The sequence below is a fragment of the Balaenoptera borealis genome, assembly GCF_965194805.1.
Source record: "Balaenoptera borealis genome assembly, chromosome: 11".
Taxonomy (NCBI): Eukaryota; Metazoa; Chordata; class Mammalia; order Artiodactyla; family Balaenopteridae; genus Balaenoptera; species Balaenoptera borealis.
In genome coordinates this window covers 10,316,213-10,332,766 of record NC_138868.1, presented here as the reverse complement: position 1 = coordinate 10,332,766, position 16,554 = coordinate 10,316,213, and the positions used below count along the sequence as shown (strand labels likewise).

The 16,554-nt window shown below is 52.4% G+C and overlaps 1 protein-coding gene across 8 annotated transcripts in view; it reads right to left on the bottom strand.

Annotated features, from left to right (window-relative positions):
* Nucleotides 1-1,311: 1,311 nt before the first annotated feature.
* VWCE (von Willebrand factor C and EGF domains) overlaps nt 1,312-16,554 on the bottom strand; it is a 29,743-nt gene continuing 14,500 nt past the window's right edge. For 4 of the 8 annotated variants that reach the window (XM_082342652.1, XM_082342655.1, XM_082342658.1 and 1 more), the window contains 11 exons: nt 14,932-15,019; nt 13,328-13,413; nt 11,889-12,006; nt 11,191-11,276; nt 9,743-9,839; nt 8,028-8,110; nt 6,882-6,972; nt 6,717-6,799; nt 6,266-6,356; nt 2,142-2,344; nt 1,312-2,020 (listed from right to left, as the gene is read on the bottom strand). In XM_082342652.1, coding sequence (XP_082198778.1) covers nt 1,553-2,020; nt 2,142-2,344; nt 6,266-6,356; nt 6,717-6,799; nt 6,882-6,972; nt 8,028-8,110; nt 9,743-9,839; nt 11,191-11,276; nt 11,889-12,006; nt 13,328-13,413; nt 14,932-15,019 — 1,494 coding nt within the window. In that variant the 3' untranslated portion in view covers nt 1,312-1,552. Of the gene's footprint in view, nt 2,345-6,265; nt 6,357-6,716; nt 6,800-6,881; nt 6,973-7,623; nt 8,111-9,742; nt 9,840-11,190; nt 11,277-11,888; nt 12,007-13,327; nt 13,414-14,931; nt 15,020-16,554 lie in introns of those variants that run through there. The other 4 variants (XM_082342653.1, XM_082342657.1, XM_082342654.1 and 1 more) reach the window with 4 other exon arrangements.

Genomic DNA, 16,554 nt, shown 5'->3' with positions numbered 1-16,554 from the left:
GTCAGTGTTCTACACTTTCATCCTGAAGTTAGACCCCAAGTGGCATCATGAAGCTGGGCGGGCTGCCCAAGGTCACAAGCACAAAGCCCCGAGACTTACGGAGTCTGTATTATATGCTATCATCTCAACTGCATGAGGAAGGACTGTTGTGATCCCATTATACAGATGAGGGAACCGAGACCTGAGGGAACCGAGACCTAAGTTCTCACGGCTAGTCACAGCGAGTAGGGCTCAAACATGGGTTTCATGGCACCCCAGACCTCATTCAACCACACCCTTTGTGTCTTAACTGGTCTCTAAGTAAGATGGTCTCTAAGTCCTTTGCATCCCTAAAGTCTTTGGTTTTCATGCCCCTAATTCCAAATTCATTATTCCTGCCATCCTGCTTGGATTAGGACCCCTCCCTACACTAACACCTGGGGTGGATAACCCAGATGGCCTTTGCAGCCAGTGCCCACTGGGGACGCTCCCCACTGGGGACGTTTCCCACTGGGGACGCTCCCCACTGGGTTACGTGGTGAGCAGCAGGGCAGAGAAGAGGCAAGGGGAGGATGGCCCGCGCCAGTGTAGGTGCAGGTTATTCTGCAGCCCCCTTGGGTTTCAGGGATAGCAAGTTGGTGACACGGTGACAGCATAGTTCTCTGTCTTCCACCCCCATCTCACTTTCCCCCAACGATGCTAGCACTGTCCTCTTTCCAGCTGTCATGGGAACTGGGCTGCACCGTCCAGATGCCCCCTTCAGGATAGATGCATCTATTACCCCAGCCGCAGGGAAGGTTGTTGACCGACAGCTCTCAGCCATCAGCCCTCACAGGGAACTGCCTTGGCTGACACCCCTTTCCTGGGCCCGCTCCCCGCAGACAGAATTACTGGCCAACATGGGGGCACAAAGCCCTGTCCCCTTGCCCCAACTTGGGCTGACTCTGAAGGCCAGCCCAGCCTCAGAGCTCCACAGGGGGCTGGCTGAGACCGTGCCAGCGCCGGGCCCCACCCCTGCCTCCTGCTTGCCTCCCTCGGCCCACAGATGTTAAAGCTAAGCACAGGCCCTAAGAATCCACCTGCCTACTATTCCCTCCCAGGGAACCCAACCTGCGAAGGCCTCTCCATCCGTCTTTTCCGCCCCCTCACTTTAGAAGTCTCCTAGCATCAAAGGCCACCAGGTACTTATCTAAGACCCCTCCCAATCTAGCCCCAGGTCTGTGCAGGCTTTTCTCCCAAGCTGGGGGTTGAGGTGGGCACTAGCTCAGCACCCGGGGGCTTGCAGTGACGTTTTCCCACCTTTCCAAAGGCGAGAAGTGAACGAGCAGGGCAGCCTGGGGGAGACCGAGACAGATTTTAATCAGGAAACCTCGGGTGAGGACACATGACAGCTGGTGGCACAATCCCAGTGGAATCCCAGGCCCCTCGGACCCTCCTCCTCCAGAGGAGGGACTCAGCCGCCCCAACCTTTCTCAGAAGACAGGCGGCCCACGCAGCCCAGGGAGGATGCTGACGGTGGAGAACGTGCTGCTGGATTCTCACAGCGCATCCCAGATGCTTCTTGGGAGCAGGGCTACATCGGGCCCTGAGGGTTTTCCACCCCCGCCAGGGGTCCTGAAGGAGTCAGCAGCCTCACTGGCCCCCAGAGCCGCCCTGCAAGCTCCCAGGGCCTCTGGCAGAGTCTTCTCTGTCTGGCGTCTCCCGGGCACGGCCCTGAAACAGAGGCCTGCTTACACTGTGGACTCCTCCTCCGGTGAGGGCCCCATGCTGGGCTCCTGGGGGCCAGGGCTGCCCGTGGCTGCAAGGGCTGCAGAGAGTCTGGAGGTGGCTGGAGACAGTCTGCGAGGCCTGAGGATAGTGACGGGGGCCTCTGAGGGGCTGGGGCCCATCGTGGAAAGGGCTGAGGCTCTACGCCGGATGGTGGCAGGCAGAGAAGGCTGTCTGGATGCGGTGTGGGCCCCGGAGGCTGAGGATGAGGGCTCTGGAGTAACAGGAGGTGGCCCGGGAGCCCCGGGAGAGGCCGGAGGTAGAGAGGAGGCTCCTGGAGGGATTGAAGGCCCTGGTGAGGGCCGAGGGGGCTGGGAGGCCCAGGGCTCCCCTGGGAACATGCCCCCAGGCCCCAAAGGGGGTGAGGGTAAGGCCTGCGCTCCTGAGGGGCTCACGGGTATAGTCTGCATGTTGGACAGGTTCGTTCTCAGGAGGAGCTGGAGGAGCTGGAGCGCTGGCCTCTGAGGCGACACCGCTGGGGGCCCCGGGCAGGAGCTGCAGTTGAGCAGGGCCTCGGGGTCTCCACGGGGGGTCCGGGCCACTTTGCTGAGCTCAACGTCTCCACGAGGGGAGAGACCCCGGCTTTCTTCCAGGGAATCTAGAGAGGGGGCGGGGCAAGAAGATGCACAGTGGTTCTTCCCTACAACTGAGGCAGGTCTGGGATGAGCTGCACCGAGGACAGTGCCCCAGCTCTGTCCCTTGAGGGTCCCTGTGCACCGGCAGCTGGGGTTGGGGGATCCCGCCGGCTCCTGCCTCCAGGAAGGGAAGACCCAAAAGGAACCATGAGCAGAGGGAGACAGTTCACCAAGGCACTGGCTGTGTGACCTTGTGTGAGGCACATAACTCCCCTGGGCCTCCATTTCCCCATCTGTAAAATGGGCATCATAATAACAGGATGACCACATAGGCCACGCAATGAGGACTGAATGAAACGGAGCCTGAGAGGTCTCAGCCTAAACCCAAATGTAAACTCTGGACTTTGGGTGACAATCATGTGTCAGAGTAGGTTCATTGATTGTAGCAAATGTACCATCTGGTGGGGGATGTTGACAGCAGGGGGCGCTGTGCGTGGGGCGGGGGCAGGGGGATTCAGGGAGCTGTCCGAACCTTCTGCTCGATTTTGCTGTGAACCTAAAAATGCTTTTAAAAAAAAAAAGTCTATTGAAAAAATTTGTTTTTAAGTCTCAGCCTGGAGGCCAGCGCATCATAAGGGCTTAATCCATGGCGGGAGAACAAGGGAAGGAAGGAAGAATATTGGAGAAAGGTATGATCAGGGAGGAGACGGAGGCTGGTAAACACATTACAAACTGGAATGATTACATTTTAAAAATCATCAAAAGATAACTTATAACTTTTTAAAAAATTGTGAATCACCCTGCTGTACACCTGAAAGTTATATAATATTGTACATCAAATATACCTCAATTGAAATATATATATAAACCATCAAAAGGATAATCACAAAAACCACTTTACCAAAAACCACTGAATTGTGTACTTCGAGCGTGTGACTTACAGGGTGTGTGAATTATATCTCAAGAAAGCTGTTCTTTTTTTTTTTTTAATTATCAAAAGGAAACAATTCACCTCGTATTTCAATAAAAAGCATTTCTTCTTAAAATGAGTTCGCACATGGTGAACGCAGCTGAGGCAGGTGCCCCAGGAGAAGGAGGTGGGCTCTGCATCTCACCTCTTTGGGCCTCAGTTTCCCCATCAGGAGGCAGGAGAGCAGAATGGGAACGAGCATGGGGTGAGGAATCAGAGAGACCTGGCCCTGAGTCCGACGACACTACCACCTAGAACGTGGCCTTAAAGACAGAAACTTGGGAATTCCCTGGCGGTCCAGTGGTTAGGACTTGGCACTTCCACTGCATGGGGCCCCGGGTTCCATCCCTGGTTGGGGAACTAAGATCCCATAAGCTGTGCGGCACGGCCAAAAAAAAAATTTAAAAGTAAATAAATTCTTTTTAAAAAGACAGGAACTTAACTTCTCTGAGCCTCCATTTCCCCATCTGCAAAATGGAGACAATAAGAGCACCCATGCATAAACATTCCTGGGGCATTTAAATGAGACAATACAGGTAAAATGCTCCATACACCGCCTGGCACCTTAGCTAACGATTAGTCTCTAGAAAGCAGGGGAATAATACCCATCAGCTCGCACAGGGTTTTGTGCTGGTTCAGGTCGAATCTATAAGCACTCAACAGTTCCCAACATAATGACTGTATGGGATCAGGGTGTTTCCAGCCCCAGCAGTCCTGACAGCAGCCCTCCATCCACAGAACTGAAGAGCTGCCCTAAATACAGGATGTCCTCTTCAAAAGGTCAAAGGAGTTAAAGAGGTATTTTATACAAGAGGAAATTCAGGCCACAAATCCGTGGAAAAATTCACTGTCTTCCTGGAAGTTTAAAACATGTACAATAGCCACCGGTAAGGTACTTTATGGACATGTTAAACTGGAAAAATTAAATTCAAAACACAGTGTAGACTTGGTGGGCATATGGGGCACCAGCTACGTCTCTGTAAGTTTCCTCTTTCTCTAGGACCCCATCTGGTAACGTGCTGTCATGCCCTAGGAGTCACCAAACCACTCCCGACACCCTGTGACCTAGTTACTGCACCTATTAACCACAGGGTCTGAATGCAATTCACAAAATTTGAAAACAAAAGTTGTCTGACCAAAGATTTTTCACAGTGGGTCCATTATGGATAGAAAAGAAAAAAAAGAAGAAGAAGAAAGAAACCACCTAAATGTCAACCAAAAAGGCAAGGGGTAAGCAAACCATAATATTTGGGAGCTTTTTTAAATGGCCAGCTGTGGGCTACATCAATATTTTGAAACTGTGTGTTACAGTGGGTTGTCCATGTCCTGTTTATACCTCTGCAAAAAGATGCACATGGACAAACACTCATGATGGAGAAAGACAAACAGATGTGAATCATTTTCAGGAGTCAATGTAGCAGAGTAGCTAAAAGCATGGACTCCGGGCTCAAATCCTGGTTCTACTGTCAGCCAGCTGTGTGACCTTGAGCACCTCACTTCACCTCTCTGTGCCTCAGTTTCCTCACCTGGAAAATGGGGATGCTAATAGTATCTATCATGAAGAGTTGCTGTGAAAATAAGACATATGAAAACAGACAGATGGCCAACAGGGACATGAAAAGATGCTCAACATCACTAATCATCACGGAAATGCAAATCAAAACCACAATGAGATACCACTTCACAAGTGTCAGAATGGCTGTCATCACAAAGACAAGACACAGCAACTGTTGGTAAGGAAGTAGGGAAAAGGGAACCCTCGTGCACTGTTGGTGGGAATGTAAACTGGTGCAGCCACTGTGGAAAACAGTATGGAGGTTTCTCAAAAAACTAAAAATAGAACTACCATATGATCCAGCAATTCCACCACCGGGTATGTATCCAAAAAAAAAATGAAAACACTAATTCAAAAAGATATATGCACCCCAAGGTTCATTGCAGCATTATTTACAATAGCCATGACATGGGAACAACCTAAGTGTCCATCGACAGATAAAGATGGATAAATATGTGGTGTATATATATATATATATATATATACACAATGGAACATTATTCAACCACAAAAAAGAATGAAATCTTACCATTTGCGATAATGTGGATGGATCTAGAGGGTATTATGCTAAATGAATAAATCAGAGAAAGATAAATACCATATGATCTCACTTATATGTGGAATCGTTTTTTTTTTTAAAAACTGAGCACACAGATATTGAGAACAGATTGGTGGTTGCCAGAGGTGGGAGGAGAGGGGTGGGCAAAATGGCTGAAGGGGGTCAAAAGGCACAAATTTTCAGTTACAAAATAAATAAGTCATTGCGATATAATGTACAGCATGGTGACTATTGTTAATAATACTGTATTGAAACACTATACTTGAAAGTTGCTAAGAGATTAGATCAGAAGTTCTTATCACAAGAAAAAAATATTTTGTAACTCTGTGGGGTGACAGATGTTAACTAGACTTACTGTGGTGATCATTTTGCAATATATACAAATATTGAATCGTTATGTTGTACACCTGAAACCAATATAATGTTACATGTCAATTACACCACAATCTTAAAAAAAGAAATAACATTCAATACATGATGTTCCCTGACACATAATGGATACTCAATACTTATTAGCAATTATTCTTCTGCAAAGTTGATTCAGTTCCTAAATTCTAATTTTTTAAAAAGGAAGAAAGCAGAGGAAGAGATTCAGAAAGGAGGAAATGAAGAAGAAAAAGGAACAGTAAACAGACTCGGCAGACGGCACGGCACAGTGTGCCATAGCACTGACGAGGGTCAGCAAGCCCATGCTTGGGCCTGGGCGCACCACGTGCTGGCTGTGTGACCTTGAGCAGGCCACGTTCCCTCTCTGAGCCTGGGTTTCTCACATCCAGCCCTGTACAAGTTCTGTGTTTCTGGGCGGAAGAGCAAAGTGGAAAAGGACGGTGGTGAGGCTCCAGGATGCAGAGGCCGCTTACCTGGACAGGAGAAGCAGCAGTCCCTGGGGGGCGTGGAGGGGTCCGAGCAGGCCTGCTGGCAGGGCATCTTCTCGCAGCTCACCTCTCCCAGCTGGGGAAGCAGAAGGAGACACGTGAGGAAGCCCGGAGCATCTCACCCCTCCACAGCAGGGCCCTCACGGACCTATTACACCAGCAGCTGGACCCACGGAAAGATCTGGGGCAGAAGCTGCAGGGCCTGACCCTCACCTGAACAACAGGTGAAGCCAAACACAGTGGGGCCGCCTTAAGGAAACAACAAAGGTAGAGGACACCACCAAATCCGAAGGTATCCCCACAGGTAATTAAAGTTGAAGAATGGCAGGCGGAAGACCGGCGTACGCTGGCTAAGGGGCTCCGAGTTTCACAAAGGGACAAAAGGCTAGAAGCAGCCCCTGGCCCGGCAGGTCCAGGGTCCCCAGGCCCAGCTCACCTGGCATATGCACTGGGTACAGGGCTCATCGTCCAAGGTGAACACCTGGCCGTTCCCCACCTTCCTCCCCTCGTAGTTGCAGTCTGCAGGGGCAGAGGAGACAGGGGCCGTGAGAGCCAAGGCCCACTCAGGGGCCTTGCACGAGAGGTGGCTGGTCCCACTCACCTCGGCACACTGGACAGCACTCCCCGTCAGGGTGGAAAGGGTAGGAGCAGGTGATGGGGCAGTCCACAGGCGAGCAGGCCACCGAGCCCAGCTACAGGACACAGAAAACGCTGAAGGCCCTTTGTTCTGGGGGGCTGATGGGTCACTCATGAAGGACACATCACATGGCCATTGAGTGCCCATCGGAACCATCAAGGTCAGGTGAGAGGTCCATGGTGAGGGAACAGACTGAGTTAGAGTCTGTCCTCCCACTAGAACGCAAGCCCCCCAGGCCCAGCCTTGTCCTCAGAGCTCCTCTGTCAACAGCTACCTGTCGAACAAATCCATGAACCTCCCAGGGAAGCTGAGTACCAAAACCTTAGGGGGAAGGACCCAGAAGCCAAAGCTCCCCAAAGCACATGGCTGTGAACGAACAGGGCCACTCAGAGGCCAGAGATGTTCACCCCAAGTTTCTCGATCTTTCTGCAGACCCGTCCCTTTTCACCCACCGCCAGCAAAGAAGCCCCATCAGCATGAAACATTTCTAGCATGACAAGCAATAAGGACTTATTTTTTCCATTTTCCAAATACTAAATGATATTCCTGTCATTTAGACTGAGAGGCAGTATGGCTTAGGGGTAAAAGTGTGCTTTCTGAAGCAGACTCAGGATACTAGAATTGATTCTTGGCACTTCACTTGACTAGTTGTGGGGGTCTCTGTGCCCGGTTGTCTCACCTAGCAGCTGGGGATGGAGGTACCCACCTCATAGGATTCCCCATGGATTAACAGGTCGTGCTGAGATCAGGGATTGGCACATGGCAGGTGCTCGAGAATGTGAGTATATTAAAGATTCCGTACAGAGTCCTGGGTTTGCGTTCCTCACCTCCACTCTCAGGGAGAATCCCTGGGCCATATTTTATACCGTAAGGCCCCCAAGACCCTCCCTGGTCACCCAGAAGCAGAGGACTTTTGCCAGGCAGGGTTAAAAGTATTTCTCTGGTCCTGGGTAAAGTCACCCCGGGCAGGGCTGAAGGGAGCCAGCTTTCACCATGATCCAGAAGTGACCATTCTCTTGGAGGTCTCTGGATCTTGCCTCCAGGGTTCAGGAGCTGGTGGCTATTTCTGGGGAGTTTCCGCAGACAGGGGTCGGGTCTGGGGGGTCGTACCAGGCAGATGCAGCTCAGACACGGGTCCAGCACGGACGCGAAGGTCTGGTTATTGTAGAAGATTCTACCTGTGTAGGTGCAGCCTGCCAGAGAGAGCATGTGGTGAGGGCCAGCCAGGGAATGGCTGGCCTTTGCCAGGAAGAAAGTCCAAGGTGTTTCTAGGCAGCAAAGGTCAGGCCAACGGCCTCTCTAGACACTTGCCCAGGGGGCTGGGGAAGGGACAGAACATATGTCTGGATTGGGTGCTGACTTTTTTCTCGCTGGATTCAGCAAAGGGATCATAGTGTCTTTACTTCAAGGTTCTCCCCCAGGGAAGGGAGCCGTTCCTCCTACCCCCTCACTTGGCAGGATCAGGATGAGGGACCCGGAGAATCAACCTGGGTGCCAGGCACCACGGCTGTCCTCTCTGCTCCTCTCCACTCAGTCGAATCCCAAACCCCACCTTCCAGGAGGGTCCCCTACAGCTCCCGTCTCTGCTTTCCGAAGCCCACAGAGGCCCCATCTGAGTGCTGCCACCTTGATGATATTTATCACATACTGGTACGTATAAAAGCAGGTGATGGTGGGCTTCCCTGGTGGCGCAGTGGTTAAAAATCCGCCTGCCAATGCAGGGGGCACGGGTTCGAGCCCTGGTCCAGGAAGATCCCACATGCCGCGGAGCAACAAAGCCCGAGCACCACAACTACTGAGCCTGCGCTCTAGAGCCCGCAAGCCACAACTACTGAGCCCACATGCCACAACTACTGAAGCCCACGTGCCACAACTACTGAAGCCCACGCACCTAGAGCCCACGCTCTACAACAAGAGAAGCCACCGCAATGAGAAGCCCGCGCACTGCAATGAAGAGTGGCCCCCACTCGCCGCAACTAGAGGAAGACCGCGCACAGCAACAAGGACCCAATGCAGCTAAAAATAAAAAATAAATACATAAATTTATTAAAAAAAAAAAGCAGGTGATGGGACAGTAGAGAAACATTTTATAAGAGAAAATATATAGGGAATTCCCTGGCAGTCCAGTGGTTAGGACTCCACACTTTCACTGCCAAGGGTGCGGGTTCCATCCCTAGTTAGGGAGCTAAGATCCCCCAAGCCGTGTGGCTCGGCCAAAAAAGAAGAAAAAAGATATAACAAACATCTATGATATGCTATGTATCTATGACATGATAGATATATAGATATAGATGCATGTTACAGATATGTTATAGAGGTAGAGGTATATATAGATACTGATGTTATATCACAAAAAAGAGACTAGGAAGATAAAACCATGAAGTTAACAGTGATAATGGGTCCTTTTTAATTTTTTTCTTTGCTTTCTGTATTTTCTAAATGTTCTATAATAAAATATCACTTCTGAAATAATGGAAAAGGTGAAAATTACTATTAAAACATAAAGGATCACTTTAATTTCCTCTCCCTGTTCTCTAATTGTCTCACAGGTATGTTCCTTTATCACCCCACCTAGGCTGCAAGCTCTGCATATCTTCATATCTGCTTCCAGCACCCAGACAGGGCCTCCCTTGAGCAAACTGCTTTCCGTCTCTGAGCCTCAGTTTCCTCATCTCTAAAATGGGGTTGCCCCATGGGGTTGTTGCGAGGATGAGCAGAGACGAAGCATGTGTGGTGCTTTGCACAGAGAAGCCTGATACAGGGTGACCCCTGATGTGGGGGCCAGGGGTGCTATGCCGTCCCCGGCCCCCCAGGCAGGGCCTTACCTGCCGAACAGTCGGGGCAGCACTGTCCGGGGATCCGAATCGGGTGAGGGCAGGAGTCCACACAGTCTGTCCTCTTGCAGCTCACTGAACCATCTGCCTGAAGGGAGGAAGAACTTCACCAAGACCCCACCTGCCACGCCAGCTCCCACCTCCCCACCCCACAGGCCCCCAAAAGAAAGGGTGGTGCTGCAAACTGGCCGGAGCCTGCCCTAAGAGGCACCATGATGCAGCTGGGAGGTGGCAGGGGTCCCCCAAAGAGGACCGGCTACTTGGGAAAGGGGGTGTGAGCCTTCCAGAAAAAAGCCTTCCCATATCCCAGAGGGGGAAGGTCGGAGCTGGGGTTTTGGTCTCCTCGGCTTCCCGTCCCTTCCCCGCAGCAGCCAAGGCTGCACCATAACCTCATCCAAACTCTTCTCCGAGTTTCCCTGAAACCCTGGCTCACCCCAAATCTATGGAGTCCAATAAAATCCTATTTTTATAGAAAGCTATTCCACCGGAAATGTCTTTCAGAAGATGAAAGCGCCATATACAGTTTTTTTTTTTTTTCGTAAGAAGTTGAAGTTTCGTGTTATTTTCTTGTAATATGAGTGCCCTAGATCAGTCCTGAAGGAGAAAAAAGGCAGCGGAGGTACTTTGCTCCCCACTCTAATTCCAATGAAACGTTTCCAAGTTTTCTAAGGGTCTAAGGCTTTTTTAAACAAATGGCGCATCAAAGGGACTTGAAGGCCGCGCTTCTCACGCGCTCATGTGCACGTGAGTCACCGGGGGATTAAAATGCAGATTCTGAGTCCGAGCCCCCGGGCAGCCTTGAGGTTCTACCAAGGCCCCCCTGGTGATGGCAACGACACAGCCAGGGCAGGGACCTCATTTTGAGAAATAAAGCTCTAAGCTCCAAGCGACTAAAAACTCTCTTAAAGTAGAAAGGAAAGCCAACCGTACTTGAACATGAGCTAAAACGATCACGTTTCTTGGCAAATAGCTGTGTTTGCATGTCTGTCAATCTGACTCTCAAACTCACGCACCCTCACCCACTTCTGATGAGGTGAGGTCACGTGACTCACATTAATGGAGGAAGCCTCGCAATTTCACAGAAAAGGCCTTAACTACTAGGCCTCGGGCTGCCCAGCTCCCTCTGTTATCGGTGCCCGGCGAAAACCTGCTCCTGGGAATCCTATTTCCAGCTCCATAGGCCAGCAGCTCCCCGCACATGCACGGTGGGTCACACAGCACTCTTACGACAGACAGACTGCCAAGCTCTGTCATCCTGAAAATCTACCGAGGACAGAATAACCTGGATCCCAGCCCCTTCTGTAAAAACGGGATTTGATAGCATGGAAGCGAGACTGGGACAGGCCTGAGGTGGCCCCGCTTCCGCAGGGGCAGGGCTGCCCGGCCCGGGACGGGGAAGGGTGGGGAAAGCAGCTGAAGGCGCGCAGGTTGTCATTCACCTGGCAGATGCATAACTCACAGGGATCACCGGGAGACCAGATCTGTCCAACCGGAAACTCAACCCCGTTGTCGTCCAGAGAGCAGCCTGGCCAGGGGACAGCGGGGGAGAAAGGACGAGTGGGCAGAAGTGCCGAGGAGGGTCCTGAATGCCCGCGGGACCTACAGCACCACCCAGCAAGGACAGACAGACGCCTCTGCTCACTCACACTGAGTCCACGCAGCCCCCCACTGGGCCCAGAGCTGCCCGCTGCTGCCGCCTGGCTCCCTCCGTTAGTGAATTTTCCTGCCTGACATGAGCCTGGTATACACAGGCACGCGCACACAAACGTACACGTCCACACACACCCACAAACACACCCATTCACACACACAGAAACCACTCCCACGCAGACACATGCACACAGATACAACGGACACACAACAAAAACACACGGACACACACACTCAACAACACACACACAGATACCACTCACACACAACCACGCAGACACGTACACAAGCTCACACACAGATGTCACTCATATACAAACTTAAAACACACAAATATACACACTCACAAACAGACACACACAACACACATAGAGAGCACTCACACACACACACAGAGTCTCAGTGGGTGAAGCTCAGCCTCCCCCGGCTCGGGCATCCAGGCCTGGGGCTGGGTGCAGCCTGGGATGCAGGGCTGAGCGGCCCTCACCTGTCATGGGTGCGGGTTCCCTGCAGGTGAAGCAGCACTGCCCAGGGCCCAGCCACCACTCCTCGCGGGGGCAATCCAGTTCTGGACATGGTGTGAAGGAACATTCCACCTCCCCATTCTGGAAGAGAGCCAGGGGGCACAAACCAGTGAGGGCCAAAGAGGAGGCCGGCAGGCTGCCGTCACCCCCCTAAAAGTGACAAATCTCCAGGGAGCAAGAGTGGAAGGATCGGCGAGTCCTTCCCTGGGGGCTGGGGCGGGGCTGGGAGAGGGTCCCAGGAATATGCCGGCTGCGTGGCTGCAGGGCCCCCGGCTGCCCTAGCTGCAGCCTCCAGAATCTTCCTCTCACTTCTGCAACAGCTTTCTGCTCTCACTCCAATCCACTCCCACCTGCAGCCAGAGAACTTTCTCATGCACCAATCCGATCACATCACTCCACCACTTAAAACCCTTGGCAGCTCTGCCAAGTCCAAACCCTCTGCCTGGCTGGCAAAGCCCTTCATGACTGAGACTGACGCAGAGGCTATCGCTGCCCCCTCACAGACCCCTTCCCCTAAGCACTGCCCTTGGCTGATGAGGGTCACGTCCTCCAGGTGCCTGGATGGTTCATTCACCCCCACTCCCCGGGGAGCAAGGAAGTACCTACAACCACCTGATGCTGGGGGTAGAAGAGCCCAGCTCCCTGGCCTCTGGACACACCCACCTCTGCGGGGCCACTCACACTCCAGAGCTCCCCGTGGCATCAGCCCGAGACCCCTCTTCTTGTGGCCCCTCCCCCTGCCTGACTTGCTTCCCCAGCCAGTCTCTCCCGAGAGCACTCCTTCAGAAAACCACTTACACGAGAGGCCCACCCCAGGCCCTGTTCTTGGAACTCAGCCCAAACAGGATCCCCACCTCAGCCGCATTTCCAGTCCCTCTCGCAGTCCGGGCTCCAGCCAGGATGGACACCCCCAGGCCTTAGAACTCGCCCTGCTCTCTCCCGCCTCCGGTCTTCTGCTCACGCAGTGCCCTCTGCCAGGCACACCTGTCTCAGCTCCTCACCGGGTTGTCCTAGTCATCCTTCAGGTCTCGGCTTAGCATCCCTCCCTCCGAGTAGGCTTCCCTGAAGCCCACAGCCTCGTTAAGAGCCCCGCTCCCCTGTCCATTGCCCACCTAGCTGTGGGCCCCTGACGGAGGCGGCTGGGGCTGTCTTGTGCTCAACTGCGTCCCCAGCGCCCAGCATTGTCCCAGGCACACAGTAGGTGCTCTATAAATAGCAATGCTGAAGGGCGAACTTCAATGAGACTGCGGGAAGGCCTTGGCGAATGCTAAGGCCCCTTTAGTCTCTTTCTTGCCTCAGTTTCCCTTTTGCTGCATGGCGGCTCCTCTTCTCCTGGTCAAGGCATCCTGGGAAAGTCGTGTGCCCTGCCCCCTCCCCAGCACCCACCCACTCAGCCCCCTACCTGGCAGACACAGGTGGTACACTCGTCACCACCACCACTGAACACAGCCCCATCTGCATACCACCGGCCATGGAAATAGCATCTCACTGCGGAGGAGAAAGGAAGAGGCAGCTCAAGGTCTCTGGGCAGCTAAAGAAAAGGGGGAGCAAATGGGTGGGGGGGGGTCTCTGGGAAGAAAACACACCCCCACAATATTCCACGGCACACCCACACCCAAAAGCCCAATCGCTGCTCCCCTCCAAACCCTCACCTAAAGGTACACCAGTAGTTAAAAACTGACAGAGAGGGACCTCTCTGGCCGTCCAGTGGTTAAGACTCCGAGCTCCCAATGCAGGGGGAACAGGTTCAATCACTGCTCAGGGAACTAAGATCCCACATGCCGAACGGTGCGGCCAAAAAAAAAAAACTGACAGAGAATGAACCACATGCAAGTTAAGGTCCTTAACCAAGAAGGAAGGGAAGCCCGGAATAACTAAAGAGTAAGAGAAAAGAAGAAATGAAAAAAGACGGCCCCAGACACCTATGGCAAGGTCTGGGAATGCTGCCAGCCCCTGGAGGCAGGGAGGATTCAGTGAGAGCCTCTCATATGAAGATCCCCCATCCCTGCTGGTAAAAACAACCTTGAAAACCTGCCGGGGCCCACCTGGCTTTAGTCAGAGGGCACTGGGTTCAAATCCCAGCTACACAACTCACTACGGGCAAGATACTTAAGCTCTCCTAAGCCTCAGTTTTCTCATCTGTAGAATGGGATTAACAGTTCCTACCTCACAGGGAGTATATTGCCTGTTCAAAACATGTTTTAACTAAAAATAATATAACATTTGGGACTTCCCTGGCGGTCCAGTGGTTAAGACTCTGCACTTCCAATGCATGGGGCACAGGTTCGATCCCTGGTTGGGGAACTAAGATCTCACATGCCGCGCAGCGTGGCAAAAATAAATAAATAAATAAAATTAAAATAGCATTCAAAAGTCAAGGGAAAAATAGTATTTAATAAGAACACTAGCTTTGAAATCAGGTAAGCTTGAGTTCAAGCTCTGCTCCTTTACTCACTGGTGTGTGTCTTTGGGCAGTGATGACCTCTCTGAGCCTCAGTTTCCTCATCTATAAAATGGGGCTAAGAATAGTACTCCCTCAGGGCTGCGCCACACGGATTCAATGAGATCAGGACTGGCAAGGGCCCCACAGAGCAATGGTCCAGAGCCAGCAGTGACGGCCATGAGGTCATCTCAGGAAAGAGAACCACATTTTAACAAAGGACCAACTCATTAGTGTGGCAGGGGAGACCCCCTCCCAGTCTCGGGACAGAGCCACGCCAAGGGTGGACCCAAACCCCTTCCTGTCTGTGTTAAAGGCACCAACCCCGGCAGGGGGCAGGCTGGGCTGTGAGCCCAACCTAGCATCCAAACCACTATGCACACAGTAGGTGCTCAATTAAAACGGGCACTTTGAAATGCTTCATTTGATCTGAGTTTCTAAAGCAGAAATCAATCTCCTTCCTCTCTCCTCCACTCACCCCCCCCCAAAAAAAAACATACTCTAAAGACACCGCTCCACCCCCGTCATAAATTCACCCTGTCCTCTCCCCAGAAAGAGTCCCTTACCTGGCACACAAGTACAGCAATCCGACTTCGGGGAGGCCTGACAGGGGCCAGGAGGACACTCGGGGGAGATGCAGGACACATTTCCAGCCTGAGGAGGTGAGAGGAGGTACGGTTGGGGGAGGGTAGACCGTCAGGCCCAACAGACCAGCTTGTTCCCTATTTCACACCACCCCCAGGATTCCTGTCCCACATGAAAGCCTCCTAAAGGAAGCTATCCTGGGACTTCCCTGTTGGTCCAGTAGTTAAGACTCCACACTCCCAATGCAGGGGGCCCCGGTTCGATCCCTGGTCAGGGCTAGATCCCGCATGTCGCAACGAAGATCCCGCATGCCGCAACTAAGACCCGGAGCAGCCAAATAAATAAATATTAAAAAAAAAAAAAAGGGAAGCCATCCAAGACCTTTAAATGCCACCATGGTCACACAAGGATACTGTGCTGGGACCCAGTACCAGGGTTTATTATGGTGTAGTTTCCAACATCCCCCTTTCCAAGACGAGGGGCAGACCAGAGAGCAGGGCACGCTGCCTTCCTCGTGAAAATGGACGAGCCTAGCCTCCCATGGCACTGCCCCCCATGGCATGGCCCCCACCATGGCATTCCCTCCCATGGCATACAGAAGCTCTGGAAGGATGCTGAGAAGTGGAGAACAGAGGTTACTCCACCAGAGACACCTTCCCGTGCATCTGAGTTTTGAACCAAGTGACTAATACCGGCCAAGGAGTTAAATTTAAAACTCAATTTTTAAAAAATTGAAGTTAAGACAAAAAAGCCCCCGGCTTTGGAGTCAGCCAGACCTGAGGTCCAGGGTCTGCTCCTCCAAGTCGTGTGACTTTGGGCAAAGTATATCACCTCTCTGAGCCTCCCTCTCCCTATCTGTGAGATGAGCTGGAAAGGGCACCTCTGCTGGGGTTGCTGAGGATTGAGTGAAATGTGATCAGGCACGAAAGCGCTTGGCCACTTCACAAGTGTGGCGCACAGGAAGGGCTCAATAAGGGTGGCGGTAGCGATCTACGTGCCCCGCCCCCCCGCCCCGCCTTTACATTACAGCTTCCGCCATCACTGCCAGACCAGGGCTGCTTTTAAAGATGGTGAGAGGCAGTGAGGGTTGGTGGGCAGAGCCTGGGCTTTGGAAGCAGACAGACCGCGGCTCAAATCCCAGCTCTGCCACCTCCCAGACTCAGTCTTTTCACCTGTAGAATGGGGACTGTAAAGCCGACCCTGAAGAGCCGCCAGGAGCCTCGGGTGAGGAGCTAGATGGAAAACACCAAGCCCCTTCCTGGTATGCACCGGGGGGGGGCTCATGATCCAATCCAAGGGACAGCCTCTGGCTGGGTCTGGCACATGGTAGGAACTTAATAACTATTCTTGGAGGAGTGAATTTGCCTCAAGCAAAATACTCTTAACAAGCTGAGTCTGGTAATGAGCCTTCTCCCTCCCAACACGGCTACCTTTATTGTGCCGGCAAATATTTTGCCTGGAGAGAAAAACTGCCTCCCTGGTAGGAAGTTTCCGAGGGAGTTTCATCCCCTCCCCTTCCTAGACAGATGGACCCTGTTTGCCTGTTGGCTCTTTTCTGCTCAGCAAAAGCCTCCCTGACTCCACAGGCTACAGGTTTCCCATCC